Source organism: Fistularia commersonii, chromosome 7 (genome assembly GCF_037954325.1).
Source record: "Fistularia commersonii isolate RoL2024-O1a breed Wild chromosome 7, RoL_Fcom_v1.0, whole genome shotgun sequence".
Taxonomy (NCBI): domain Eukaryota; kingdom Metazoa; phylum Chordata; class Actinopteri; order Syngnathiformes; family Fistulariidae; genus Fistularia; species Fistularia commersonii.
In genome coordinates, this window is record NC_141290.1 from 12,028,899 (window position 1) to 12,056,799 (window position 27,901).

Consider the following 27,901-nt stretch of genomic DNA (forward strand, 5'->3'; position numbering starts at 1 on the left):
ATGTATATTCTTTATTTATGTATATATAAAAAAGTATAGTAGCGAGTTTATGTTGGTTATGGGGTTTATGTTGACGCTTGTTTCTATGTGATTTTGGGGTTGCTGGGAATTTTGGGGTGTGGTTTGGGGTGCAAGGAATTCTGTTTTTTTTTTTTTTAAACCTGGAATTGAGTGGGAACAGTAGTAGTATTGCAGGCTTTTGTGGGTGACTATGGCCAACAACACTATTACTTATGAAACAGAGTTTTCCCATTAACCAGGTGTTTTCCCTGACTAAAATGCTACTATATATATATATATATATATATATATATATATATATATATATATATATATTTATGTGTGTGTATATATATATATATATATATATATATATATATATATATATATATATATATATATATATATACATATATACTGCTCAAATAAAAAAATATAGGGAACACTTGAACAACACAATGTAACTCCAAGTCAATCACACTTCTGTGAAATCATAGTGTCCACTCAGGAAGCAACACAGATTCATAATGACTTGTTTTAAGGACATTACATCAAAGTTGGATCAGCCTGGAGTTTGTTTTTACACTTTAATTTTGAGTGTGATTCCTTATCCAGACCTCCATGGTTGATACAATTGATTTCCATTGATAATTTTTGTGAGATTTTGTTGTCAGCACATTCAACTGTGTAAAGAGCAAAGTATTTCATAAGAATGTTTCATTCATTTAGATCTAGGATGTGTTTTTTAAGTGTTCCCTTTATTTTTTTGAGCAGTGTATATATATATATATGTTTGTCACTGGAACGTCATATAATGTTAAGGCATGACTGAAGATTCAGACTGCGATATTTTCCGTATGTGGGTCCTAACACATAGTGTTGTTTGACAGCGGTAGCATTGATCAATTTGGATCAGTGTGGATCAATGTAAAGCATTGTGATTTGACATAAAATAATGAATGTGATGCCTGATCCAGTTTCTACTGGCTCTTGTACCCCTTGGCTTGAAGTCAGTAACACATGCGATTTTGATGGTTCATTAGTCAGAACTTTAGTCTTTGTTATCTATCTCTCTGTCTGGGCAGAGAAGACTTGCATCTAGAAGAGGAGGCAACAGGACATTAGCTTGGGGATGGGCGTAGTGGATAGAAAAGAAAAGCCAAACATCACCATTTCCAGCTTCTTTTAATGGTTGCTAGCTCCTGTCACTGTAATGAGATGAAAACAAACAGTAACTGTAGCTGTGTGTGTGTGTGTGTGTGTGTGTGTGTGTGTGTGTGTGTGTGTGTGTGTGTGTGTGTGTGTGTGTGTGTGTGTGTGTGTGTGTGTGTGAAGGGGGGGCATATATCCATCTGGTATCAACGGCAGTCACTTAGAGTGTGTGAGTGTGTATGTCTATGTGTGTGTTTGTGTGTGTGTGTGTGTTTGCTGTTTTCACAGATGGAGCTTTGACACTGTCTGGATAACTGAGATAAATTACTCACACTGCAGCTAAGCAGATGGGAGGGAAAAGCCACGGACTCTTATGTGCACACACACATACAGATGTGCATGACAGTCCAAACACAGCAGATAATTAAAGGATATTAATTAGTCTTTTTTTTGGGTGTCAGTAAATTCCTATCTGGACATGACACTAGGTCCTGTCATTTAAACACAGTGTGTCTTATTAGAAATTGAGCGGTTTGATATACATTTTTGCTTCCAATCACAGCAGAGCAAACCACAGGAAAGAGTAGCTATTCATTAGAGTGTGTGTGCGTGTGTGTATGTGGGGGGGCAGCTGCCAATTGGCTCAATATGGCTGCTGATTTGAGCCAGGAAGTTCATCTGTGATCAATTAACAGCTGCAGTTACTTTTCAGGGGATTTCATTGTGACATAAAGCAGACAGAAGAGAGAATGTGAACGACACTGCCATTGAAGCCTATGTATAGTGAGAATTTTACAGTGGAGAAGTGCGAGAGCAATTTCCCCATAAATATGTTATTAATTCATCAGGCCACCCATTAAGCATGATAATTTGTGGCCACAGTGGTGGACATCATGGCAGGTGGCCCCCGCTCTGCTGCGATGATTCAGAGATGAATCTTGACCTGTTGCTCTTTTATTTTTCCACAAGTGTTTTTCATATGCCTACCTAATACTGCCCCCATGTGGCTGCAAGATGCCCCAGACAGTTTTCTCTACTTGTATAATAACCTCACTTTTATGGCTTTGTTTATGATGTGGGATTGAAAGACATATGAACAATTGTTTGTTAGTATCTTTTGTTTATCATTATAAACTTATAACTTCTATATATTATTTCACTGGTATATGAATTTCTGCTTGAGTGCTGAAGCCTAATAGCTATAGACGTTTAACAGAACCTATATTATGAGCTGTTGTTCAGTGCTTTATAAAGAGGTGTATTTAGCATAATAAACAGGCACCAATGTTTCTTCTCTCCCACATTTTTGCAGGAATTGTCTTTTAAACTCCTGCCTGACCAAATATGAGATTAATTAGATGTGATAACTCTAATGCTACACCATGAATTATAAATTGTTAAAACCATACAGAAACTCATTTGGTATCTTTCACAGTGATGTTTTCTGTATTGGTCTGTATGTATTATTAGTGTTTATTGATGTGATGCACTGACCCAGAGTTCCAATATGCCAATTATATGGATTTCACCATTTTAACTGTTAATATCTTATTGATTTATCTAATTTAGGTCAAAGAGTGTGGCATGACCATCTGTGAGAGAAGCTTACTCTCAGGAGGAAGGTTTAATCTGCTACAGATGAGAAATACTGTCTTTTAGCAGTGTTTGAACCCTGACTTTGTGTCAATGAAAATACTCCTTGTACTGTTAATACCTGAACATTTTTAAACATTTTAGTAGGATTAAATAACCTGAACTGGCTGTGAAAAATACATGATTTGTAACTTTTTTTCAAGTGTCAAGTCAAATGTTATTTATATAGGATCAGATCACAGCAGAGTTGTATCATGAACTTGTGTATTTTGTAAATTTACAAAACATTTTATCTATGAATTATACAAAATGGAATAATTTTAATTGTACTCTGTGACAGGAGTCTTTCTCTTGGGCATCTTAGTAAACTTAACATAACCAACCATTTATAAACCTATCAAGTACATTCAATCAGCTATTTATATCTTTTTTTTTTATAAAGGCAACTATTAGTTGTTATAATAGCATTGCTAAAATGAAGTCATGTGCTGCACATCAATTCTTGGTCAAAAACAAAAAAAGGTTTAGGAGATTAGTGACCTTGACTTTTCTTTAACAAAATCTTTTAATATTTCTTAATTCAAAGTGGACATCCCCAGTAGAAATTCCATTAGGACATCACATTCATGTGAAGGAAGGGAAACCTGAAAATATATCATCTGGATCTGGCGTATAAAGATGTACTTTTTTTCCCCTCCAAGTTTTTCCAATTAAAGCTTTGTAGCTAGATTTCTGCCGGCACCCACTGATCCCAGAACTCTAGGAAACATTGTTGCACTAATCCAAAATTATATGGAAAGTTCACTTAAACTGCTGATTCACACATCACATGCACGCCTCTGTAGACATTACGACTGTTTCAAGATATTACTGGGTCTCACTCTGTCAGCACAAAATTTTAAGGGAGGGGTGAAGGACAGCACACACACCAGCACACACTCTTATCAAAACACATTTGAAATATAATTTATTGCACATTTAAAGAACAAAAAGTGGCACAATACCCATTTTCAATTCCATTACATTTGAAACAAAAACAGAAGTCCTTACAAAATGCGCACACTTTCCATTAATATTTGTTTTTGACTTCAGAACAAAATGGCCAAAAAGTTGCAGGAATGCCGGACCGGAACTGCATAGATTTATAAAAAAATAAACTTAAAAAAGACAAGTCATTTCTATAATATAGCACAGAATATCCAATCAAACCTTGGCTTTACTCATACATGTCAACCTCATGAATGTCCACATTGTCCCAGTAACTTACAGGTGATTCAGTGAGTCAGATTTAGTGGGGGTAAACCCCATTCTCATAAAAGAACATTTCCATGTGTTTTCAGAAAGGTCGGTCTTTGCCATTTTTTGCAGAAAGATACTCAAACAAAGGAAAATTCGTAATTACAGGCGTATTTTTGCATTGGTTCACGGTGTTCAACAAACCCCCTGGTGGCCACAGAAAGAATGCATCCGAATGCAGAACAATTTATTGTCATATCTAATAAGGGGGGCGGGGGGTCTAAAACTAAGAATATTTTAGAATCACCTCAAATAAGCAAGAAATGCATTAAAAAAAATCTTATGTTACAAGAAATTCACAATGGATTTTTTTTTTTTTTCAGGAAGAAGCCATTTAAAATAAAATTACCATTTCCCTATTGATCAAACTTAAATATTTTTTTGTATGCACACAAACATAAATAAGTGACAAATGTTCATTTGAATGTGTAAAGAGATTTTTTTTTTATTTAGAATTTCCTTCAGAGGGTTTTTGTGTAAACCTTAAATTCAAATTGCGCCTATCACTTTCATTAAAAAAAAATAGTGAGCCCCCTTTAAAGTAACATCTTACTAAAACATTTGGAATTAGACATGTTACTCAAATCCTCAGCTTTGAGGTAAAATCGATTTGACAGAAGTAAAATCATACAAAAAAAACCTTACATGATAGTCACAGTCATTTAAGATACTATTTACATCTGACTTTTTTTCCCCCCATTATATCAAACTCCTCATTCTTTGTGGTTTCAGAGTCTTCCACATCATTGGTTCAACTCAGGGTTCATCACTGGATTGTAATTTCATGGTCTTTGTGGGCATTTGTGACCAACTCTTATTGCTGCACAGCTCATATTGGATAATGGGTTTCAGAGTACCTGTTTGTCGGCAACAGTCTATTTTATACCTACTGTTGCTTGACTACTACCATGAACCAAAAACCACCATGAAATGAGTGACAACCAACATAAATACCCACCATTCTAAAGTGGCTTACATGATACAAAACCAACCCTAAAGAGCTACAGTATGTACAGGATGACAGTGGCAGCAGTGAAGAAGAATATACAAGAAAATTATCGATTGATGGCACTGAATTGGAGTCGGTTCATGGTACTGTAAGCTGGAGAAAAAAGTAAACATACATGTGTTGATGTACAGTACAGCATGAATACAAACCCAGCCAACAGTCAAGAGAAAAACACATAAACATGCTAAGTGGTTTCAATCTCATCTCTTAAAACAGCACAGTTTTATTGGGGTTACCTGATCAGAGGTTTTTAGTTATCGTTAGGGCAGCTGAGTTGCATATTTTTTTTTTTATTTAAGACACAACAGCAGTCAATGTGACTAGGTGTTGGTAATCTGTTGTAGGGCTGGGCGATATGGGGGAAAAATTGAGATTCAGCAGACCCTTTTTGGCTATAAATATATATCACAGTATCTGCTTATGTATGGCACCATGATACACAAATACATTATGTCTCCAACACAAGAACCTCAGGATGAATATCTTGGCAATTTTGAGATGAGTTTTTTTTTTTTATTTGTGCTGATTTGTGCCAATTGTACTGATTTTAATGTCATCTAATTCCACGTGTTGTAAATCTTTTTTTGTTGTATGTTTTTGTTTTTTGTTTTTTTACATATTTTTAGTTAACTGCATGCTTAACTTTAAGTTCATTCAATGTTGATGCAAGTTCCTTTTTTGACAACAAAAAGTTTTGTGCATAGTCAGCGGAGGTTTTGAGGAAATTTCTTGCTCAATTGTACTAAATCTTAAACTTTTTTTTAAACAGTAATTTGTACTGCTTTTAGAAAAACTGTGGTATTGGACGCATTTCCCATGCATTTTCATTTGATTTTGAAGTCAGTGACATGAATTTACAAGGGAAAACGTCAGGATGCAGACAGAAATCAATGTATCACAGTTGTCATATAAAATAATTCACAACATGATATAACAGCTAGATGATATTCAGTATATATTGCCCAGCCCTACTAAGTGTACTCCGTAAAAGGAAGTCAGTTTAGGAAATCGCCCAGTGATTTATGAAAATTTTAAGCAAAGAACTAAGAAGCCAATTCAGCTCCTTAACAATAGCCCAACTACAAATGGATTGCAGAGAAAAAAAAGGGAGAAAGGTCTTTTGGAACAGAACACATAAGGCTCTTACACACTTAACATTTTGAGCTCAGCTGGATACTAAACAGTAATATGATTGGCTTTTGGCGATATCTGCCTGTTTTGTAGGTCGCATAAATGTTTGATGAAACTTACCACATTCATGCCTCTGAGGAACTTAGCCGACCATTTCAAGGAGCTCTTTAGTGTCGCTAAACCATTGCAAATTATTTCACTGCAACTTTGCAGCTAACTCAAAAGTCAACCAAAATGAAATGGCATTCAAAATTCCCTGCATCAAAACAATTTGTCACTGGCGAGGTTGGATCTAGCAGAACATGATTGGTCTTCAGCGTATGTCAAGACATAAAGCTAGAAAAGGGGAGGGTTGAACATGAGATGAAGGCCCCAAACTTTTATTTCATATTACCCAAATTTCAGCATTACAGTCTGACTGGGTGTTTCTAACTGCTGATTATCACAAGAAAAAAAAATCTGATGCTTCTGTCTGCCACTGAGCAAAACCTTAAACCACTGGACGTGCAACGTCCAAAACTAAACATTAGTAAAGATGCAAAGAGCAAAAGGTATTTGGAAACACGTCGAAGAAGCAGCACTTGAGAAAACTGGAGTAATACTGAAAGTCAGCCAGAAATAGAGGAGGAAAGGTGGAAGGGAGATAAAGAAAGACAGACTTTCCTTTGGCACCTGTGCCACAATGGCAGTGCTCTTCTGTGGGCGAGACAGAAACGGTAAAGAAACACGACAGAAAAAGGAACGAGGAGGGAGGTTTTGCTTAACAGCTCATGCCTGACTGGAAAAAAAAAATCCTCATTTGACCTTCCTCTTTGACAGGAGCTCTATTCTTTTCCCCGTTCACGTCATCTGCAGATCCTGATTTGATTCCTTCAGTATTAGTTGTATCGCACAAGAACATTTGCCTACAAGTTTGCCTACAAGTCCATCTGTCTGAATGTGTCTGGCAAGGGCTCTCCATTTTCAACCCGGGACCTCAGTTCAGCAGGAACTTCATGAAGTTTAAGGCGGCTTAGAAACCACAGTAAAGCTTGAGTGCTTGCAGAAAGGAGGTCCTTTAGCTTCTTCTTTAGCAGTATCATTATGGCACAGAGGAAACTTCTGCCGGCTTTATCTCAGTTTTACTTCCGTAGATCACTCTCCAATCCTCACAGATGAGTTTCACAGGCTTAGATCCTCTCACAGGTGCTCCTCTGAGGTTGGCTAGTGCACATCGTTCTGTGTTGAGGGTCTCCCTCAGGTCGGTTCAGTGTGTAGTTCTATAGGTTCTCCCCGGGTTGATACTGGGGCTCTGTGGAGGTGAAGTAGTCCTCTAGGAAGCCCTGCAGGTACTCAAATGTTGGCCTCTCTTCGGGATCCTTCCTCCAGCAGGAAAGCATGAGCTCATGCAATGAGCTTGGGCATTCTGCTGGGCAGGGCATCCGGTAGCCGCGCTCCACCTGATCCAGGACCTCACGGTTCACCATACCTGTTGAGGAAACATACTCTTAGAGAACCGAAAATTGTGACTTTATCTTTTACTGCCTATTTGCAGACAGGGTTATTTGACTGTTAAGTCGTCATTTTTCATTTTCATTTTGTTCAGTCCTTGACAAGATATCTCCTCTTTCTCAAATTTGTTGATTTTTCAGACCTTTTTATCAGATCTGCTTTTTGTTTTATGAACAAAAATGGCTGTTATTTAATCTTAACTGGAAATCACCTCTTCAAGATCACAACGGGTTTCTGATAGTGACAAAACAGGTTCAAGCTTTGTACCTTTCTTCTGAAACTAGCTGCGAGTTGACTTTTAGCTCCTACTCAGTTTATATATTTAGTCAGGTTTCCCAACTGGTATGCTTCCACCTTTCTCAATTTTCTTCTAGATGAGCCACTGTATGTCTTGTTTTAAAATCCCCTCTAAACACCATCTCTCTTGAAGTGTGATTATTTTTAGCAGTATTCCACTTTATTTTTTACCCGGTCCCCAGGGTGTTATAATATCCTCCTTTCATGTAACTACTTCCTGTTTTAATCACACTGCAGTGGTCCACCACATGAGGAACTTTGTGTGAAATACAGTTGTATGGAGCATGCTTTAATACTTTCATGGCTTGACTTATCAGGCTATTATTACATTTTTTTTTCTGCACACATAATTTCCTTCTTTTAAAGTAAAGTCCAAACAAATCTGTCAGAATCAGATTTCGTATGATGAAGGGGGAGTCTTTGTAGATTAGTAAGGGCATTACCAGGATAAGGGACTCTGCCTTTAGTCGCCAGCTCTGTAAGCAGCACACCAAAAGACCAGACATCCGACTTGATGGTGAAACGACCGTACAGAGCTGCTTCCGGTGCCGTCCATTTGATTGGAAATTTAGCTCCTGAGAAAAGCAAACAGTTACAGCGGGTTAATCTAAATGCACCTTTTGGTAAAGTTCCAGCACAGAAAGAAGGGGAAAAACAGAAGCAGTCGTGGGAACCGGGTGTCGACTTACCCTGCCTGGCCGTGTACTCGTTGTCTTCAATGAGTCTTGCCAGACCAAAATCAGCCACCTTACACACCAGGTTATCTCCCACCAGAATGTTGGCAGCTCGCAGGTCTCTGTGGACATAGTTCATCCTCTCCACATAGGCCATACCTGCTGCAATCTAGAGGACAAAGGGTGAAGTGGTGGCAATTTATTTGAGAGATAAAATTCCAATTTGTTGTAACATTTTTTTTTTTTTTTTTAACATGTTGCAAAGTGAAGCTTAACCTGAGCAGCCATGTCCACCAGCTGAGGCAGGCGAAGCATCTTTCCTGCTTCTCCTTTCAGAAAGTCAAGAAGGCTTCCTATGAAAGAAAGAGAGATGGGGGGGGTTATGTGTGACAATGCTAAAGCAGTAGTTTGAGGTTTAAGTTTATTGCACCTGAAGAAATATTACTTCAACCTATTAACATATGTTGCAGGTGTACTTGATCAAACAGTCTGAAAAGCCGGAGGTCCTTAAAATTACTGATGAGTGTCTATGTTGAAGAACGGATGCAGCAACAGGGGTATTTGTTATCTCAGCTCTTTCCCTCAAGTACAGCCAAACATTTTATGTCAGAGGTCATGTAAGAGATGAACAGAATCACAGTAGTTAATCAGAGTGAGTGCATTTTAAATTAAATGGAAAAAAGGTCACAGAAGATGAAAATGTAAAGGAAAAAAAAGGCTAATTGAACTCCCTAATAAGTGGAGGGAGTGCTAATACGGTGGTGTAGCAGTTCCACAAAACCATGCACTTTCTGATTTAACAAAAGAACCTTGGTTACCTTGGCTCATATACTCTGTCACAATGTAGATGGGCTCCTCAGACACCACGGCATATAGCTGTACCAGCTTCTCATGCCGGAGCTTTTTCATGACCTGTGCCTCTTGAAGGAAGGCTTCTGGAGACATGGTCCCAGGCTTCAAGGTCTTGATGGCAACCCTCGTTGTACCGTTCCATGTGCCTGTTTAAAAAATAAAATCAAAAACATAGCATGGAACGTCAGTTGCATACAATGTGCACCCATTCCATGGCCCGGGATAAATTGCATGAAATAGAATTACATTTAGCTGGATCCCAAAACATTAGTAAACATTCAATTTTGCAAGTTCATATTCTGTTAAAAACTTGGCAGCAGCAGATGATACAAATTATTTGAATTACCCCGCCCAAAAAACCTACATAAAAACATAGTTTCCACTCTATCTTGTGTTATTTCATCATGGAAAATGCAGTGTCAGTCCAGCTCCCATGACTACAATGTTCCCCAGTTCTGCCTCATTTAACTGCGAGCATGTTTCCTTGCTAATTTTCATGATTTTTCTTCTTTTTTTGGTAATTTAGATTTTATTTTTTCTCTCTGTTCAGATGCTTTCTTGGCCATTTGTGGATTTTTAATCGATGCTATTTATAAAAAGATTTTTGGTAACTGGTAACAGTTTTAGGTCATTTTTTAACAGATTTTAAATTAATCAATCTGAGTTAAAGCTTTGCTTAGTTTCGCTTTGTATAAAAGCATCTGCCAAATGACTGTAATGTAATGCTAAAACTTTAGATACATTTCCTGGACAGTTCAAAGAATTCCCTGGACATTTTGCTTATCTGACAGTTTCACTGTCTTTTCCATGACTGAAAAATTGGGCCTGAGGTTTTTCAGCTTTCCAGATTTGGGATCCAAAGGGAATAATTTTGCAATTCTTACCCATCCAGACCTCTCCAAAGCAGCCCTGTCCCAGTTTAATGTCGAGGCGGAGGGACTCTCGAGGGATTTCCCAGGCATCCCTGGCTAGTCCCTGGGTTTGAGGTTTGGCCACAGGACACACGTCCGTTAGAGCATGACAAAGCCCATCAGAGTGCTCTGAACGATGGAAAAGAAAAGGAAGAGCAGAGTTGAAGAAGTTCATGTTCATTTAATTGCAATTCTCATTTGGCTCTGATTTCAGATGCTTACATAGACTGTGTGATAGAATCAGAAACTGATGACAATTGTACTGTGACCGATCGTAGATTAGGTGAATTAGCAGGACAAACAATGGAGCAGCACAGTCAGTAGATACGGAGGGTTGACGGATCAATGCACCGCAGCTCCAAAATGAAGTAAGACTGCTCACATTGCAGATCAGAAATAAATAAATAAAACTCGGAAAACAATACACACGTTTGTGTTGTGACAGGTTGTTGCAGATAAAGCAATATGCAGGAAACGTTGCATGAGACCCCTCGTTTATGAGAAAAGGGAGATTCTCCAGGTGGTGTGTGTTTAAAAATCAGTGAATAAACTGTTGGCACAGTCTGGTGCCTGTTGTAGCAGTTTTGAGAATCACGGCTGCTTCCTCAGGGGGGACATTAACAGGTGGCCCGCTGGGTAAGTGTCAGTAAAATGAAGGATTATCAGTTTTGTATTTCTCTGTGAAGCCATGTTAAGAATCTTGGAACGTTGTTCAGCCCTGCAAACTTTTTGATTCTTCACAAAATAGATATCAAAATTATTCAATTACTTTCTGAATCATGTGACTGCTGATCGTTTTACGTAACTGCTGCTGGTCGACCAAGGATTATACTCACTGCGGTAGTGGAAGACGAGCTGCTGTAAGCTGGTGAACTGGGTGCGGGAAGTGATATAGAAACCACCGCTATCCAGCTTCCTGATCTTGTAATGTTTCACATTCAGGCCTTTGGTGTTGTCGTAATCCAGCACTGACAGGCAATACGCCCCTGTATGCAGACAGAACATACAGGGACAGGTTTCAACAATAAAACCATGGACCTATTCGGCAGCTGCAGTCTACTGTTCCCGAGCAGCTGTGCCAGGAAAGTCCCTGTCAGCCCTTTGAAGAGCCTTTAAATAGGCGCTTCAGAGTTTTCACGCTTGTAGATTATTAAATTTATGTAACTTGTTCTAGACGGAAAGAAGACCAATTATAAGGTACTTACGTATTAACAGAAAAATATAAAGAGAAAATGGCAGAATTAATGAGTAATCTGAGAAGACAAAAGATTAACCAAACCTAAACTCTAGGAAAAAGTGGTTCCATTGGTAAGGACAAAAAACAAACAAAAAAAAAATTCAACATTTTCTGTAGTTTTAATGATCGATGCTTTTAATCTCAGAAACTGAATTTAATTGAAAACTTTTGAAGAAATTTAGCTACTGAGCTGTTGGCAAATCAGTCCATCTTGTCTGATATAACCAAGAGCATTACAGCAGTTTTCCAGCTCTGCAACCCCGTCTGAACACAACCAGGGTCAAGTTTATCAAACCACTGCTCTTATCTAAGCCTTCCATTTAGCATGTATTTTTTCACATTACACAATTCAGTGATGTCACAGACCCACAAACAAGTGAAACAATTGTTCCATCATCATCAGCAATTGGATCTTAATGTTTGACTGAACTCATCCATGTTGTCTCTCCTCGACTTTCATTTATGTATTGATTTGTCCTGAAACTGAGGCTTTGGAGACATCTTTAAAATAAAACAGGTACATTTTTAAGCCGTTTTATAACATCTAATGGTTTCAGTTTTCGCTTCTTCTATGAACGGAGAAGAGAACAACAATGATGCAACAGCTAAAAGGGACCATTTGTTTTGTTTTACTTCTGATGGCTCCAGTGAACAAAAGTGGTATGAGCTTCACTTCCAACAATCATGGTCAAGCATGCAAAATATTTTTTGTGTAAAAATGTATAAATTCCCTTATACATTGAAAGATTTGTGTCAGTATTGCAGTATTAATGTTGAAACAAACTAAATAGCTGGAACAAAACAGTTCTTTTTTGAAAAAAAATATGAGGGTTAAACCTGTGGTTAAATGGCGTAAATTGACGATGATGATTTGTACCTCCCATGGTTTGAGAATGTAAGTGGGTCAGGCTGTATTTCCTCCCACAGAGAACACCACAGTTTAATCTTGATTCAATCCATGAGCTGCATGCTCATCTGCATCTCACTGGCAACCTCACATTGACAGTGACTATAAAACTGACCCAGAGGCAGGCGTTGTTCGCCCGCCGAGGCTCCTCCTACTCTGCCACACCCCTTTTATACTGGAGCACCCGCCCCCCCACCCCATTTATGATTCTCCCCAGTCTGTGCGTGAGTGTGTGTTGGTAGAAAAAGAGACAGCCAGGGGGAAACACGGCACCCACATAGGTTGACCTAGTTCCGACAGTGATTCACCCCTTTCCTCAACCCCCCCCCCCCCCCACACACAGACAAAAAAACACCCCCCTAAAAGACCTCACCTAGGTCATGGACTGGCACTAACGGCTTTCAGAGAAGGAACAAAGGCACAGTGCCGGAGGCCTCTGTGAGAGTTAACAAATGACTTAATTACGAGGTTCTGCCTCCTTCAAATTGGGTCCCTAAAGATCGACTTATTTCTAACCATTATTCATGCTGCACACACACAGCTCTTGGGACACAGAGTGTGCAATCACTTCGTGGATTCTCACAATTTTAAATGCCTGGTGTGTAAAATAAAATTGGAAATAAATATGATAATAATAATAATAATGATAATAACAATAATAATAATTTTGGCTATTCATATTTTACACTGTTTTTGTGCTGTGGCATCTGTGAATTTTTGCATTTTTACGCAACAGTTTTAATTTGGTGACAAATTATTTTCAAACTTGATTTGACTCAGCATAGTAGCTAGAATTTTTTCAGCCCAGCAGGCTCTTTTCTTTGAGCACCTTGATTTTAATATTGGTTTCCACTCAATTGTTTCATTTCCAAATGTAGTGTGTTCTTGTCCATAGGCTGATATGTGTCTTTTTCCAAAGACTTGTATCCCTAAGTGAGTAGTCAGATTCATGCATTTAACAGTTTTCAAAGAATAAATTTGCTCTTCCTCACTTAGCATAAAAAAGGTCCAAAATGGAAATGATAAACAAAGATGACACCTATGGATCAGACAGTTGTTCGATATCAGCCTTTCACCTTGGTGTTGGCATCGGACGATGACCATTTAATGACTGCAGCCATTGATGTAAATAAAGTGTCATTGTCTCACCTTTCGTAGTCTCACTCTCCCTCACCAAGAAGGTACCTCGTCTGTTCTGTAAATTCAAAAGGATCCTTTCTGAGTCACGCCGAGTGATCTTCCCAAAATACCACCTGCCAAAGTGGGCCACAAAGAATTAAGATCAGACAAAGTCTGGAGAACGGAGAGGAGTTGCTTTTGCATTGGCAATAAATCAGACCGTGTGGAATGATACCACGCCTGAAATCTGTCTAGATTGCTTTTAAGCTTGTAGAAACCAAATGAACGTCTAAGCATTATCATAAGGCACAAATAAAAATAAACCCTGGTTCTGCTCTGCAAACCACTGTACATCTGTTGGGTAAATGAAAGAGTGAAAGTGAGACAAGGAGGGGGATAATGTACTCTTCTGCTTGGATGGAGTCAGACGGAGCCACGTAGTTGCTGGGGATGTAACCACTTTCTCCAGTTGTCAGGGAGCGAGCGAGCCACCAGTCCCCTTCTCTGTGACAAAGAGAGAGAGACAAGTAGAGAAATAAGACATATTAGTGTCAATACTAAAGAGAAAACACACTAAAGCGAATAAGAAAAAAAAAAACCTTGATTTAATGATTTTCATTTTACTCCAAATTAGGAAACAAAATAAATTAACATGAGAAAAAGAAAAGAAAAGACTACATTTTCTCTTGTCTTGCTAACACGATCCTTGATGGGACAAAAGAACCTTTGGATTTGGAAGACTTTGGGTGAAATTATGATATTGATAAAAGATCTGATTTATTATAAAGTCGATACTTTGATATCATTTACTATGATTACTAATGATTAAGAAGACTGGCAGAAAAATATACTACATTTGGAAGAACGGTCAAAAATAATAGGCTCATGTGCGTGACTAAAATGTATTGGAACATAGTAATATCCAATTCAGTAATTACTAGATTTATATTGTATATGTTACCTAGCCCTACAAGAGAGTGTTTCCAGAAGCAGACAAAATGACAAACTCACTGTCCTCACCGTTATGACAGGAAAATGTCACCCCATGCAGAATTGTGGCACCCCTGACGTGCTTTTAGTATTTTTGAGGCAAGGATGACTGTCAGTGGCATGTGATTTATCCACGATGACACCTTTTTGTCACAGCTTTGGTTATGGTTTGAAGGGATGTTTTTGCATTCCAAAAAACACACAGTGTGATCAGATTTGGAATGCCAGCAGAGTGCTGTTTACAACTGTTTACTTTGTTACTGCTTTGTCAGAGAAAAACCTATTTCTCATGTGGCACGAAGCCCCTACACTTTTCCACCATAGACTCGTATTGCCCTTCACGAGAGTGAAGATGCTACAAGAATTTCACCTTAAGGCAAAGTGCACAGACTGTACTGAAAACAAGTTAACCGAGGACATGGACACAGGCAACCCATAATTCCACAGTCCATTGGTTCATATAGGAGATCCAGTGACGAACCGTGCCACCTACCCCCAGTTTTGTAAACTAAATGACTCCCAAACACAAATGTTAACCCATTCATCGCGGTTAGACTTCTGTGCGTGCATCACAGTGACAAAAGATTGCAAATTATTTTTATTGCATTAAGTATTACTGACCTGAAGCTGTACTTTTTCCTAGGAGAAACCATGAAGCATGAGAAAGAGGAGAGGAGAGATAACAGACACAGCAGACACATCAAAACACAGCAAGAAGACACAGCAAGGCGTAGCACAGCACTGACAGAGAGCAAGCAGCAAAAATATGCTGTGGGACTGCACAGCAGGGCCACACTCTATGTTGCAGTTTTTTTTTTCTTTTCAGTGCAACTCAATATGCATTCCAATGTCAGAAATGATCAAATGTCAGGTAATACTTTATTGTCGCGCTTTTAATTGGGTATTGTTTTGTTAAGGAGACGCAATTAGCTCCGCGTATTGCGGAAAAAAAAATTACCCCTTCATTTGACCATTTTGTATATTTTACAGATTTTTCAGCAAATCTGCGAGAAATTGCCTAACCGAACAAGAAATTAGTAACCAGTAACATAAAAATATGAGCAGAAAATGAGCAAAGGCCTTTATCATAAAATCAGGAACAAAAAAGAGGTACACTGATCTTCGAAATTACAGAAATTTATAACAATCAATGGTATAGTATGGGATTTCGAAACATTCTAAGAATATTTTACTTCTATCTTTAGGTCTATAACACTGTACATAGAAAATTACATGGGAATGTATTAGGATACTTGTAACCTATCTGTATATTTCTGTATTTGCAATGATAATCCAGGCCGATTTGGGCTCTAAATCCTACTGTGTAGTCCCACACTGTAAAACAACAAGACGACTAATGGCAGGAAGTTATGGAAGGAGCTTGTGGAAGAATATTACGGTAATATTTAAACACCTGCACATGAATTGTGCTCCAAATATCTTCTTTTCAGTAAATGTAACATCATCCATCTATCTTATGCCGCATCACAGTGGGATGCGGGAGCTTATCCCAGCTGTCATCGGGCGAGAGGCAGGTACACCCTAGACTGGTTGCCAGTCAATTGCAGGGCCACATATATAGACAAACAACAATTCACTCACTCACTCATTTGGGGCAATTTTCCTAATTTTTTTACAATTAACCTGCATGATTATGGACTGTGGGAAAAAACCGGAGAAGCCGGGGAGCCCATGCAGACACGGGGAGAACATGCAAACTCCACACAGAAAGGTCTGTGCGCCACCGTGCTGCCCTAAATGTAACACTCTCAACTATAAAAAAAAAAGATGCCCTTTTATCCAAGTCACACCATGACAGAGAGAGACTTCAAGATGAACTGATTCAAGTGTTCTCTTTGTAAATCTGAGTGCAGGTCGTGCCTGCAGTGGCTCTATGAATGTGTGAGGGATAATGATTACGCTTGCTCAACAGGAGCACACACTGCATCTGTACAGAGCCATCGTGTTCTGGTCCTGTCAACAGATAAGGGTGGGGCTGTCTGGATGGAATCTCTGTCTCTCTGACTTTGTCTACATCCATCCTGATCCATATTCGTGCCCACTCCTGCCTTTATAACTAATTTTAGGGAAACTGGTGTCCGAGGCAAACCGATCGCTGTTGTTCCTTACGTGTTGTTGACAATCTGCAGTATGTCGCCTTTCCTAAAGGTCAGATCAGACACCGTCCGTGACTCGTAGTCATAGAGTGCCACAAAAGTAGTGACACCTCCTGCAAGAAACACACACACACACACACACACACACACACACACACACACACACACACACACACACACACACACACACACACACACACACACACACACACACACACACACACACACACACACACACACAGCATTTATGGAAAAATACTAGGATAAGCAAATGCCTTTCAGGTCTATTTAATTCCATAGCACAACCCCAATAATGCAGATATAAAAATAAAGATTTATTGATAAATGTCAAGTTACAAAATAAATCCAAAGTGGCCATGCCACTATTGGTATAACAGTTTTGCTTTGATCTAATGAGATATGTGAACCAGACTGCTGATGACCTAGTCACTGAAGGACAAAGCAGTTGCATAAATGGCTTTCTATTTTCCACATGAAGCTTTCTAGCACTTCCTTTTAATGAATCTGTGATAGGAACATGAGAAATCTCTGTCATTGATTAGCTTATTACATGCATGGGAGAAGGAGATTTAAAAAAAAACCTTTTCAGATACAGCGGTGGCTCTCCACTGTCTGGATGGAGCGACATTAACTTAACCATCTGGCCAGTCTAGACACATTACGGTTTAATGTCAGATGAAGTCTAGATAGGGTGGAACAGACAGCTTCAAAGACAGCGAGAAGGCTTAAGATATGTCCAGTAAAATGTGGTAGACTCTCCCTGGTTTCTTTCAAAATATTTCAAATGTAATCTCTAAACATGTCAAAGAGTGATATATTTACCTTGATGTAAACCTTGGCCACAATTACAGGGTTTTCAGTAAACTGTACAGAATATTTTTTTCTCATTTTCCCCAAACTTGTTAGATTTTTAAGTTTTAAACATCAGCCCTATACTCCCTTTTTGGGGCGTATAAATAATTAATACGCACAAGTGAAAACAACATGTCAGTGTATGTCAAATGAAAGTGCATGATCATGACTGCTGACAGGGTTAGATGAATGTAGCTGGGCTTGGATGAAATCTAATATGAATACCAAAATGGTGTACGTGGTAAAATTATTAGGTTACATTATAATATTGCAATTCACTAACTTCTATTTACCAGATCGTAACTGTGCTAAACTCTTAGTAAGCACTCACCCCAGCTGATAGTGTTTCTTTCATGGGCTAGACCAAATAATAATGTAAGAGTACAAAAGATATTTAACATTTAACAGATGTCTTGCCCAACGAGAGGCAGGTGACTTGTTGCAGGAAGTCAACAGTTTAAACATGAGAAGTAGTGCCGGGAGCCATCAGCCTTTAAGCTTTGCTCAAAATACAGACTGGAAACAACTGACTTCACTCGGACCAAAGGGGAACAAAAATCTGCCAGCCAGCATTTCAAAAGCTTCCTAATTATAATGCTAAATTGTGTGTGTGGTATAAAGTGTTAAAGCATAATTTTGTGCTTCAAGAGAGCCTATGTTTGGGGACAACTTGGCTTCCTGGAATCTTGTCATCACTGTGAGTTTGCCAGGAAACCTGCAGAGACTCATAGCAGCCACTGCGCTTTGCCAGAAAATCATTCTTCAATGCTTGTTTTTGTATGGATTATTCCAATGAGAAACACAGTTAAGCAACCACTCAAAATTCATCATTTGGATCTCCTTCTGAAACTCAAGAATTTAAAATGTGTTGTTATTCAAGTAAACAGTTTACTCTCAGCATTGTCAAGTTCTAGTTTGTTCCCCAACTCAAAGTTTTAAATACCTGACAGAGGTCCCCTCTGAGGGGAGGTGACAGTGCCTGTGTGGTCCACCCCTCCAAACAGAGCCAGCTCAGGAGTGTTTGTAGGGGCATGTTGGTGCTGCCCCTGGTTTCCCCGCCTGCCCATCCCCACAGCAGGGCTCCTATTTGGCGTTTGGGTCTGTTGGGCGGGGCCCAGGTGGTGGAAGTGTCCACTGTCCGAGCCTGTGCCGATCGTGCCATCCAGGCTCATAGAGCGTTGGCCCGGCTCCTTAGGCTTGCTCTTGCCTGCCCCCATGTGCAGAGCTGGGACAGAAGCCAGTGGTGAGTAAGGATGAACAACATGACAAGCAAAATAATTATCCTTATGATAAAAATGCTTTTAATTACTCAATTTCCTCCTTATGCACTAAAAATATAATGAAAACCATTTGCCTATTAAATGCTGATTGTATCACTTATAAGGTGTGCTTTTGACTTCATGAATTACTATCTAGAATGCAGCACATAGTACAGTTAAAGTTAGTTTATTGATTGACAGCCTCAAATATCAGTGTTATACCTTGGCAATGTACATTAATTTCCAGTGCACTGAAAAAAATATTGTTTAGATGCTAAAAAATGGTTTCATGTAGGGTTTATTCTCAACATCTGCAATCAAATCACAAAGTTGGAATGATGAGGATGGCCAGCAATGGTATTGTGTTATTATCTTAAGTTTTATAATAAACAAACCGGAATCCAATATTCTTCACAATTCTAAAAGCTAAGGGTTACATATGTCACTTCACTTGTATATTTTGTCCGTTTTAAGACCAATGTTGGATACGAGGAAAATATTGGGCTGGCCTATGTACAACAATGAAATGTTGTGCCAATTTGAAGTGACTTCGATGAAATTTTATAATAATTATCTATGCTAGCTCTTTTATGTCTGTTATAACTTTCAGTTTCTGATCATTCACCTTAATAACCCCTCACTCCCCTAGCACTTTTTTATTTGGCGACCTCCTGATCAGACAGAGAGAAACCTTGGAGGTGCTCCAGGTTCAGTTAAAGTGGCTTAACATTCACACACCTTGAGATGTGCAACACACATACAGTAAGCTGAAGGTTGTTTCTATCTGTTTACTCAAATCAGCTTTGAATCAATATGCATCAAACAAAAGAGAGCAGTAGGCTGTAATGAGGCAGGCGAGTGGGCAATAACCTCAGCAAGGACACAAACGGTTACATCTTCGACTTCAAATTATAAAGGCACTTTGCCTCTTGGAACTTGATCCATCAATTATGGATTGCAACAAGTCTAGAGTGCACAATCACTTTGAGAGCAGCGGAAGGCGAGTGTTCTCAGACAATCAAGAGCATCCAAAGAAAGTTGGAGCGGCGGTTTCACACACCGAGTCCAAGCCTTCCTTTGAGGCAGCACGGATGACTCACCGTGAGACTGGCTATTTCAGGCCGGCTGAAACGGAGACAGTCATACACACATGAAAACTGCCTTGTGCATTTGTGAATAGAGGCACTCTCATTTCCAGACAGTGTGTGTACCAAGTGCGTAGGTGGGTGCATGTACTCTTCGTGTTTGTGTGTGTGTGAGCAACTGTTTCTTGGTCGGTGAGAACAAGGCTATCACGCACATACAGCCAACCTCGGTAGCATCTCACATCCTTTTTCCAGTGTTAGTCCTTCCCATGCACTTGTGACACAGGGGACAGAGCGGGTTATTAACAGACAAGGAGGAAGGAACTAGCTTCAGCTCTAAAAAGAACATGTGGGTGGTTGTTGTATACTGTGCGGACAGCTGGGGCTTAGTGGGTGTTTTAAATGTAATGTGCGAACACAACATAATTACACAGGTATGGGACTTCTCCAAGACATGGAAGGATCCTACATCAGAGATGTGTGTGGGCGTGTAAGCTGCTGAGTGTGTGTGTGAATGTACACAAGTGTGGGCCATTTCAAGTTTACATGTACAGTCATGCAAGGTTTAATTCAACTCCTGCCAAGATGTAATCTGGTGCAACAGGGGGTTAAGGGGGTCCGGGTTAACGCAGCCCATGGTACAACACTGCCACACGCACACAGTTAGCCCCATCGCCCTGCAGAAAAGGATAGACAGGGCTGTTTGAATTGTGTGAAGAGTAAAGAGCTCAAATTGTCAGGCTAGCCTGAATTTCAACTTTGAATCTGGCTGCGCCAGCCTGAAACTTCCCCCAACTCACAAATGATAAAATGCTTATAAAGGCAGAAAACAGCAGCAAAGTGGCTGTGCAGGACAGTGGTGCAGATTGATCATAGTTTTGCAATATTTAACTGCACTAAAGGTATTATGCAACAGTTATACACCTATATAAGTGTAGAGGAAGGTTTTCAAGGCAGCATGTGCCCATTAGTGGTGGAAAAAATTACAATTAATCCTACTCATGACAAGCGTTGTTATAAAGACATTTGTTCCTTCCTGAGTGGCTTTTGGTGAAACAGGCATGGCGGTATATAAAATTATAATCCTAATATGATCTGGTCACCTTCTGACAGTCAAAAGGAGCCAGAAGATTAGAATATTTCATGATGACAAGTCAGCTGAGTGCTGAGGGATTTTAGCAGCATCAGAAGATCAAACATATGAAAGAGTAAAGTCTCATTTACGCTCTACCGATACATTCAAATAGATTTGTACGTTTTGAATATTCTGAACATCATTGCGGTCATACTTCCAGACAAAATTTACGTTGGGATAAGCGTTCAGCAGTTCATTGGCTAAGGGGGCGCCAGGCAGAATCAAAAGTTTTCATGAATAGCAAGAAGGGTCAAAAGCTTGAGACAACAACAAACTTAGCGATGACTGAAAGGGGGCTATTTGGTATCTCCTGCTAAAAAGGCAAAAGTAGAAGCAAAGTAGCTGGTGCGTGGTCATTGAATACCTATATATTATTGGATAATTATTTTCATCAGTAGTACTAATGAAAGAAATGGACGGCAAACGCCTTTCTGTTATTTGCGCATGTCTACCCAGGTAGCTGAAAACCTGTCCATATCACATTTGGTTAGCAAATTCTATTTTACAGCCCTCTTTTTGCAATCAAAAGCAAGTTAGTCCCTAAAAACCAAGTTTCTTGTGTGCCACAATTGAAATGGTATATTGATCAATTTTTCCACACACACACACACACACACACACACACACACACACACACACACACACACACACACACACACACACACACACACACACACCTCAGATATACATTCAAGTTTTTACATTAAAAAAATGTAAACTTGAGAATATCAGTAGCTCAGTAGCTTTGGATTGTTCTATTTTGACTGCATCTTCCTTTTCCTTCCTATTTTCACGATGAACTATTTTCAAAGTACTTTATTATCTATTTATGATTAGCCATTGAGGACTTCTATTAATTTGCCTTCTACTTTTTTCTATCCCATGCTGTAATGCTATCAACTTCTCCATTGTGGGACTAATAAAAGATTCTTATCAGACAGCAGGGGAGTTTTTTGTATATAATCAGTGAACTCTGGAGCTTTTAGAAAATTCCCAGATCTGAAGTGGTTAATACAAAAAGGAAGGGAGTTTTACAGATATTTCTTTTGAGCATTTTTAAGTATGATTCCATTTGAATGCGACCATTCTATTAATACACGTTTCAATTTCAATGTGTACCATCGTCATACAATTTCCATTATATTGTATAATAAAAACAAAAAAGGGTTCCCTGACTGATTTAATTCTGATGACAAAAGCACACAGATTAATGGCCCAGGTTATTTCCAGTAGGGATTATTAGCTCCACAAGTACTGCTCTTTTGCATACATTCAATCTTTAATATATTGCTCCTAACAGATTACAAACTCCTAACATACAAGTCAGTAGGGTATGAGCTACTGATCCTTTGGTTTAAAATCTAGTTAATTTTGATAACTGACTTAATATCTGGTTTGAACACACTAATGAGGAGAGGCGCCGCACGCATAAGCACCTATGAAAGCTTCAGCACTTGCATATGTAAACACCAGAGGCTGAGCCTTACTCCTTTTCCTAATATGGTGCCCTACTATTGAAAAGTACTAACATGTGACTCCTTCCATCATTGTGATATAAAATGGAGGCGTGACGATGATGCAGTCAAGATAAAAAGTCCAATGACTGGACCAGAAAAAAATAACTAGCTGATACTAAACTGCGCACCATGAAGTTTCATAATGATACAAAGGAAACAAAGATGGAAAATTACTAGGAATGGGAGATGAGGAGATTTCAGTCCCTTGTGAACTTTTCCACTCCACAGAAAGACACAAGAATGTGGGAGAGCCAGGCTGTGCCAATCAGCTGCTAATGCCAGCCAGCAACTGCCACAGGAGCAGGCACCTGAGCAGTGGGAGGCTGGGATGGGAGGAAGGAAGTAAGGGAGATGAGGAGGATGATGGGTTGGGGGGTAGCTCTAACTGCTGCACAACTTGCAATACATTATGACCACCAGATGCTTGTTATGTCTTACAATTCTAAGGTTTCTAAACACGTTTGCTCCTTTCTTTTGAGGCTTTACTGTATGTAATGGAAATGTAATTTAGTTTCCATGCAAAAATGTATCCCGAATTTAACAGAAATCTGTAGGAGACTTTGTGTGCATGTCAGTCTTTGATTCTGGTGCCAATGTTGGGTCTGGAAAATAGGCAGTAGAAGGCCCTAATTCTAAAATCAGTTGCCATTGCTTGTGTAGTAGAGGACAAATATGTGACGATAACTACAGGGGATGCTAAACGTTTCCTTGATGTTTTTGTGAAATCATTCAAGAACCAGACATTTTTTCCTCAGTCCACACTTGTGTTTTTCTTGCTATCATTCCTCATCCTTCGATTGGAGGAGCTTACGTGAAGTACTTGTAGATAATCAGTTCCTGATACTAATTCAAGTCAACTAAATGGCATCCCCCTTTGAATCGCAAAACCTTGAATACATTTACAAAACTCATTTGATGGTTCCAAGGTTTATGTTTTTCCTGCATTTCCACACAGGGCTTTTTTGTTTTTCAAGAGCTTCAAGACTATTTGATTGTCATTATGCAGGCATAATGAAATTTCACATGTATATATGTGTTTATCAGGATCAATGTGTTGGGCGCCCTTGATATACAATACAGATAGTACGTACAATTAGACAGTCTATTGGAGTAGGCAGTCAAAATAAAAAATTTGAACAAAAACATATGAATAGGAACACCCCCTCCACCCCCACCCCCCCCAGCAGCGCCTGCTTGGTATCTGGTCTGAAAAGGTGTAAGAACTTCAAAATGATTAACAAATTACACACATGCTGACTGCGTGAACAAAAGCTGTGCTCGGCTCTGTTGTGTAAATAGATTTGAAGGATTAGACGCATACTACAGGTTTCATTCACAGTTGCGCCGGGAGTGGTGTTTACCTGCGACCTACACTGGAGTTCAAGAGCACTTCAATGTCCACCATACATTCATCGCTAACCTGTCTTTTTACAGTCTCGTTGTTGACTGAGCCTCAAAAAATCTACAGCACAATCTGTGCATGAGCGTTAATACTGGGTGTGAGAGGCACCGAAACACTTAAGTAAAGAAACAAGAGCATGAAGGAAGTGAGCCCCGTTGGCTGAAAGGAATGCTGGTTAATAAAGCAGGCAAGTTTTAACACCTGGCAGGAACTAAAACTGAACTAGGATTCAAATGCCCTGTGTTTTTATTACGGTTCTCTCGTGCAAGCATGGTGTAAAATACATCCGTGAATCCTTAAGACAAACCCCGAGGTCATTGATATCTTGCTCCATTTCTTCAGGATGCCCAGTTTTCTGCTGAATGATTTACACAATGTTGCCTCATAGAGAAAAATGGCTCTTATTTCATCATGTTACATAAAATGGAAAGAAAATCAACTGTCTAAGCGGTAAATGACAGATTGCGGTTTTAAGACTGCAGCTTGACTGACAGCTGATATCAGTCTGGTAAACCTTAAGATCTAGGTGATTGTATCACAGCTCTCATTACCCCACAGCACAGATATGATGCACGTCAAGTGGATTATCTGATATGTTATTTTATATTTGCTCAGATGGGGTTTGGAGAACCGCTGTTTTTTTTTTTTCCCCCTCAGCTGGCCACTGTCACTCCAAACAACCAGTGTGTTCGCTTGCTAAGCCTTGATATAAAAAAAAAAAAATTTAATTAAGCGCCTGTCTGTTCAGGTGTTTCCCTGTGTGGCACCTTAACTGGGCAACGCAGCTCTGTTTGTGGGTTAACTGTGATGAATGTGAGTTATTTTTCAAGTTATGGTTCAACAGATCATTATATTAGCTAAATTAATATATATTTTTTTCCCTGGCCCTTGCACTTCTGTCAATAATTTTAAAAGGAGCTGGGTGTAATTATTTTAATCATTAAGTAATAAATCAACTGGATGACACAAACCCCAGATGCCATCTTAAATAGTCAAAACTCTTCAGAAAATATTCAGAAGTGAGAAGCTGGAATGTCTTGAAAAGTTATGAATCCATTAATGTTGGTAATTCTCTTTGAACCAGCTAATCAATACAAGACCCCCCCCTACCCAGCTCTGCTGCAGTGTGTATTACAAAACAATGTTTTTGTAGGAGAGGCCCAACAAAGGACTCTTTCCCATTGTCTTGTACTTCAGATTTCAATGTGAGTTATACCTTTCAGGTCAGGCATTGGGCTGCAGCAGACCTCATAGTAAAAGCGGATAGTCTAAGTTACTAGTGTGCAACATAGCTCCAGACAATGTTTCAGCTGAACGACAAAATTACAAGTTGCCCCAGGGAGGGCTGCGCTACTTCCTCTAGATGAAAACAAGGGGTAGGTGTATACAATAGCATCACATTGACGTACTTCTTGATGATAAAAATGAGTTCACTAACAAGTAAAACATCCATAAAAAAAAACAGTCAGGCCTTTCTTCAAATTCAAAGTGATTGCCATTCTAAGACCATGCGATGAAATCCCATTTCAGCACAACTCAAGTTCAACTCATTTAACTTGATTTCTCCCTCTGTCTCTTTTTTTTACCTGCTATTTTGTTGACTGCCCAGGCTTTTTACAAAGTTGGATCTTGCTGTCCCATTAGCAAGAAATGCGCAAAGGACAAGCAAAGAAGGCCCAGAAAGAGGAGGATGTTGGCACTCAGCTGATAAGAGCACTTCCGTTTTCTGTTCATCTGTGGCCCTGGGCTTGAGCGAGGAGGAACACTGGCTGCAGCCTGATTAATTCAGGGAAACAGGTCAAAGAGGATCTGAGTAATGTTTCACTCCTGAGGTGTTACACACTTTGCAAATAATGACTTCCCTATTTCCCTCTGCTCCTCCTGAATGATAGTGAGCATGTCAACATATTCAAAACCAATAAACTTGGGGCAAATGTGGAAAATATTTCATTTTAAGATCATTTTTACAGAAACAAGTAAAATACAACATCACTCCAACTCTGCACAAAAAGGGATTATTACCTATTCTCCCCCCAAATTGTCTACATTGTTTTAGGACATTGTTTGATCCATTTAGTGGTTCTAGCCATCACAAGTAATGGGTTTTGCCTGTACCATGGCCTGATTCCCAGCACCACAGGAACTTTCGGGGTAATCCAAAGGTAAAAAAAAGACCCTAATGTCGAGTTTTCCCACGTCTTTAGCCTCTCATTCACAGCGGGGCCGAATCCTCCGCCTTATGGAAATGAGATGGAAGTCGTCCAAAGCCCCCCCCCCCTCAAAAAAAACAACCTAGCTGTAAATGGATTTGCCACATAATTAAAATTCTATTTCCGCGGGATTAAAAACACCAGTTTGTTGTCAGCAAAGCAGCTTCATATCCTCTCAGAAGGAGCAAGGGGTGGGGTGGCAGCTGCCTACGAGTACGAGGAGTAACAGCTGTCAAAATGACAGCGTCTTTCCGAGGCGAGGCTATAACGATAAATCTATGTAATAATAATAAGAAGAAGAAAAGAGTGAGGGGAAAGAAAACAAGCAATGCTTGCAAAGGTGATCCATATTCGGCGTGTAAGCGGAGGAGGGTGGAGGGGGGGGATTTGTGAATGGGAGCGGGGGGGACAAAAGGCTGACATTGCCCGGAGAGACCATCGCGGGTACCAATACAGCGCCGACGCGGCCGGATGAATCAAAACAGGTGCCGTTGAAACAGCTCCATTTTGAATTTCGATGTGATCCTCCGGGCTCTCTCCTCCTCCTCGGCAGTTTTTCACAGCTGCAATGAGGATGTTTAAAATATATATGTGATGTTTTAACCCCCCCCACCTCCTTCTCAACCTCTCGCTGCGCACCGGGAGGTGTAAGTGACGTCCCCGGCGTCAACAATGTAGTCCCGACAGACGGAGCAGCTCCGGCCGAGCAACACAGACTGAATGGCCCGAGCAACAATGAAATGCAACTCAGTGAGGAGGAAGAGAGGGGGGTCCCCACTCCTCTTATGCTGTGTAAAACATCCGTGTGAGGAGGAAAAATACGCAATCCCAGGCCAAACGCATGGGTTTCGGCCGCCGCTAATGTTGATACCTAGCATGGGGGAAAGGGGGAAAAGCATCACAAACTCAACAATTAACTCACCTTTGACGCGTCTTGGAGATTCCGCCCCAACAACAACAAAAAAGAAAGAATAACGAGTACCGCGTTAGATCCGCACGGCTGTCCTCATCCGAGGAGCAATGGCAGCGGGCGGCGAGTTGCTGTGGAAACGTCTTGCCGGCCACGAATCCCCCATTTAGCGAAATTCGGCGGAGCGGCGGAGAGGGGAGGTCATGACGGCGGCGCCTCCAGGACCAAAGGGCACAGCTGCTGCCGGTGGGTCGGACAAACAATCCGGGGGCTGGGTGGGTAGGTAGGAGTGGGATGGGGGGGAAGAGGGGGGACGGCCACTAGCTACGGAGAAGTAGCCTGCTTCAGCGCGAGGAGGAGGCGGCGACGGGCGCAGGAGGAGCGGCGTGGTGTGAAGACGTGCCTCATTGGGGGGGGGACTGGAGATAGTGCAACGCTGGCTAAACACTCGGGAATTGGGTATTACGCTCTTTACGCAGCGGCCGCGGCGTCAGGATTCACGTCGAGTCGCGTAAACCTGACGCAGTTCGGGTTCACCGAGGCGTTGCCAGCCCCCCAACCACCCCTCCCCCTTAGCTTTTTTGTATTTTTTTCATAAAAATACCCCTTTGGTCACAATGAAATAGTATATAGTTTTAAGACTATATTCTAATGAACACCTCTAACCATTCTACAAATCACGAACGTTTTGATTTTAGCAATAACCATGCTAGCTCTCTTGCTAGCCCGAGGGT

General features: G+C 40.1%; 1 protein-coding gene across 2 annotated transcripts; it reads right to left on the reverse strand.

The window, feature by feature from the left end:
* Positions 1-5,803: 5,803 nt before the first annotated feature.
* LOC147232770 (proto-oncogene tyrosine-protein kinase Src-like) lies at positions 5,804-27,443 on the reverse strand. 2 transcript variants are annotated; one of them, XM_086149824.1, is made up of 13 exons: positions 27,180-27,443; positions 18,593-18,874; positions 16,790-16,889; positions 15,281-15,298; positions 14,075-14,173; positions 13,700-13,803; positions 11,243-11,392; positions 10,380-10,535; positions 9,462-9,641; positions 8,920-8,996; positions 8,659-8,812; positions 8,413-8,544; positions 5,804-7,649 (listed from the first exon to the last, which is right to left on the reverse strand). In XM_086149824.1, the coding sequence occupies exons 2-13, from the start codon at positions 18,864-18,866 to the stop codon at positions 7,441-7,443; spliced, it is 1,653 nt and encodes a 550-aa protein (XP_086005950.1). In that variant the 5' UTR covers positions 18,867-18,874; positions 27,180-27,443; the 3' UTR covers positions 5,804-7,440. The 2 variants fall into 2 exon arrangements, with proteins under 2 accessions (XP_086005950.1, XP_086005951.1); XM_086149825.1 differs by lacking the exon at positions 15,281-15,298.
* Positions 27,444-27,901: the final 458 nt, after the last annotated feature.